This window comes from Poecilia formosa, unplaced genomic scaffold (assembly GCF_000485575.1).
Source record: "Poecilia formosa unplaced genomic scaffold, Poecilia_formosa-5.1.2 Scaffold680, whole genome shotgun sequence".
NCBI classification, from domain to species: Eukaryota; Metazoa; Chordata; class Actinopteri; order Cyprinodontiformes; family Poeciliidae; genus Poecilia; species Poecilia formosa.
The window spans coordinates 110,219-111,622 of NW_006800619.1; the positions used below are offsets into that span (position 1 = coordinate 110,219).

The window sequence follows — 1,404 nt, forward strand, 5'->3', positions numbered from 1 at the left end:
ATAGTCTATAAGATTTCAACATTGTAGTTATTTCCGTAATCATATTTTCATCTGTTATTTCCATTCCATTGATTGAACATGTCTTTTAAAAATATATGTGCCTGGAAACCATTGAATTATAAGTAAGAACAAAATGATGTGGTTTATGTCAAACTTCGTTTTCATTATTTCATTATCAGAACATTAAGTAAATAAACATCTCTGTTTAAATGGATGTGACGTAGAGAAGCAGGAGGTGTGGTTTATAGAGAGATGAATAAAAGCAGTCTGACTGGTGCTTACTGGTACAGTGACATTTTCCCTTTACTTTGACTGGTTGTTGTTTCTTTCTGCAATGGGCGACTCGTTTGTCATAGCAATTGACTTTGGCACTGCATTTAGTGGGTATGCCTTTAATATCACACCCAGAGAGGAAAAAAGTGAACCACACCTGCCAAGGTGGGGAAAAGAGTATGGATTTGACTCCCCAAAGACTCCAACCTGCATTTTGTTTAATGAAGATGAAACATGTCTGAGTTTTGGCTATGAAGCCAAAATGAAATACAAGGAAATGAGCAGAGAAGAAGCAAAGAAGCATTATTACTTTGAAGATTTCAAGATGGCCCTCTATAGCAAAGTAAGTATGAACAATAATTTTTATACTTATAAATGCTGCATATGCATTGCATAAATGTACAATGATGTCCACACATTAAATTGGAGGCAATTAGGTTGTTCTTCAGCTAAGAGTTAATTTAAAATCACAGCAGATAATCTCTAGTAAATCGTGTGATAAAACATTTGAACATCAAAGGGAGACCGAAAGATCTGGAAAACATTAGAGGGACATACACATGTAAATGAGTGAATTACAGTTATTTCTTGTTAAACATGTTGCTTGACATAATGGAGGATGAATATTAAGAGTACAGCATCTGTATCTGTTTGTATCTAACATCTAAATAATACTTTAATCTACAGAAACTCAGCAGTAATCTGGAGATTAAAGCTGCCAATGGAAAATCTATGAAGGCATTGAAGGTTTTCTCAGAATCCCTGAGATTTCTTAAAGAAGATGCACTGAGAACAATCAGCAGAAACACAGAAGGGAAAATCTTCTTTCCCTCTGACTTCACCTGGGTCCTGACTGTTCCTGCCATCTGGGATCCTTCAGCTAAACAGTTCATGAGAGAAGCTGCAACTCAGGTAACATTGGGTTTTACAGAGACCAATGAAGTTCTGAAATGTACAGATGGATGAGAGTTTATCATTTTGTAGGCAGGTATTATAACAGAAGGAGATGAGGAAAAACTGGTGATTGCACTGGAACCAGAAGCTGCTTCAATCTGGTGTAAGAAGCTTCCATCTGAGGGTTTCATCTCTGAGAAGCACAACGCAGAGTCACTGGATCAGTCTGCAGGGACG

At 36.9% G+C, this 1,404-nt stretch overlaps 1 protein-coding gene across 1 annotated transcript in view; it reads left to right on the forward strand.

Annotated features, from left to right (window-relative positions):
- The first annotated feature begins 302 nt into the window (after positions 1 to 302).
- Positions 303 to 1,404, forward strand: part of LOC103130824 (heat shock 70 kDa protein 12A-like) — a 3,082-nt gene continuing 1,980 nt past the window's right edge. The window contains exons 1-3 of the mRNA XM_016666203.1: positions 303 to 616; positions 961 to 1,185; positions 1,258 to 1,404. Coding sequence (XP_016521689.1) covers positions 335 to 616; positions 961 to 1,185; positions 1,258 to 1,404 — 654 coding nt within the window. The 5' untranslated portion in view covers positions 303 to 334. The remainder of the gene's footprint in view (positions 617 to 960; positions 1,186 to 1,257) is intronic.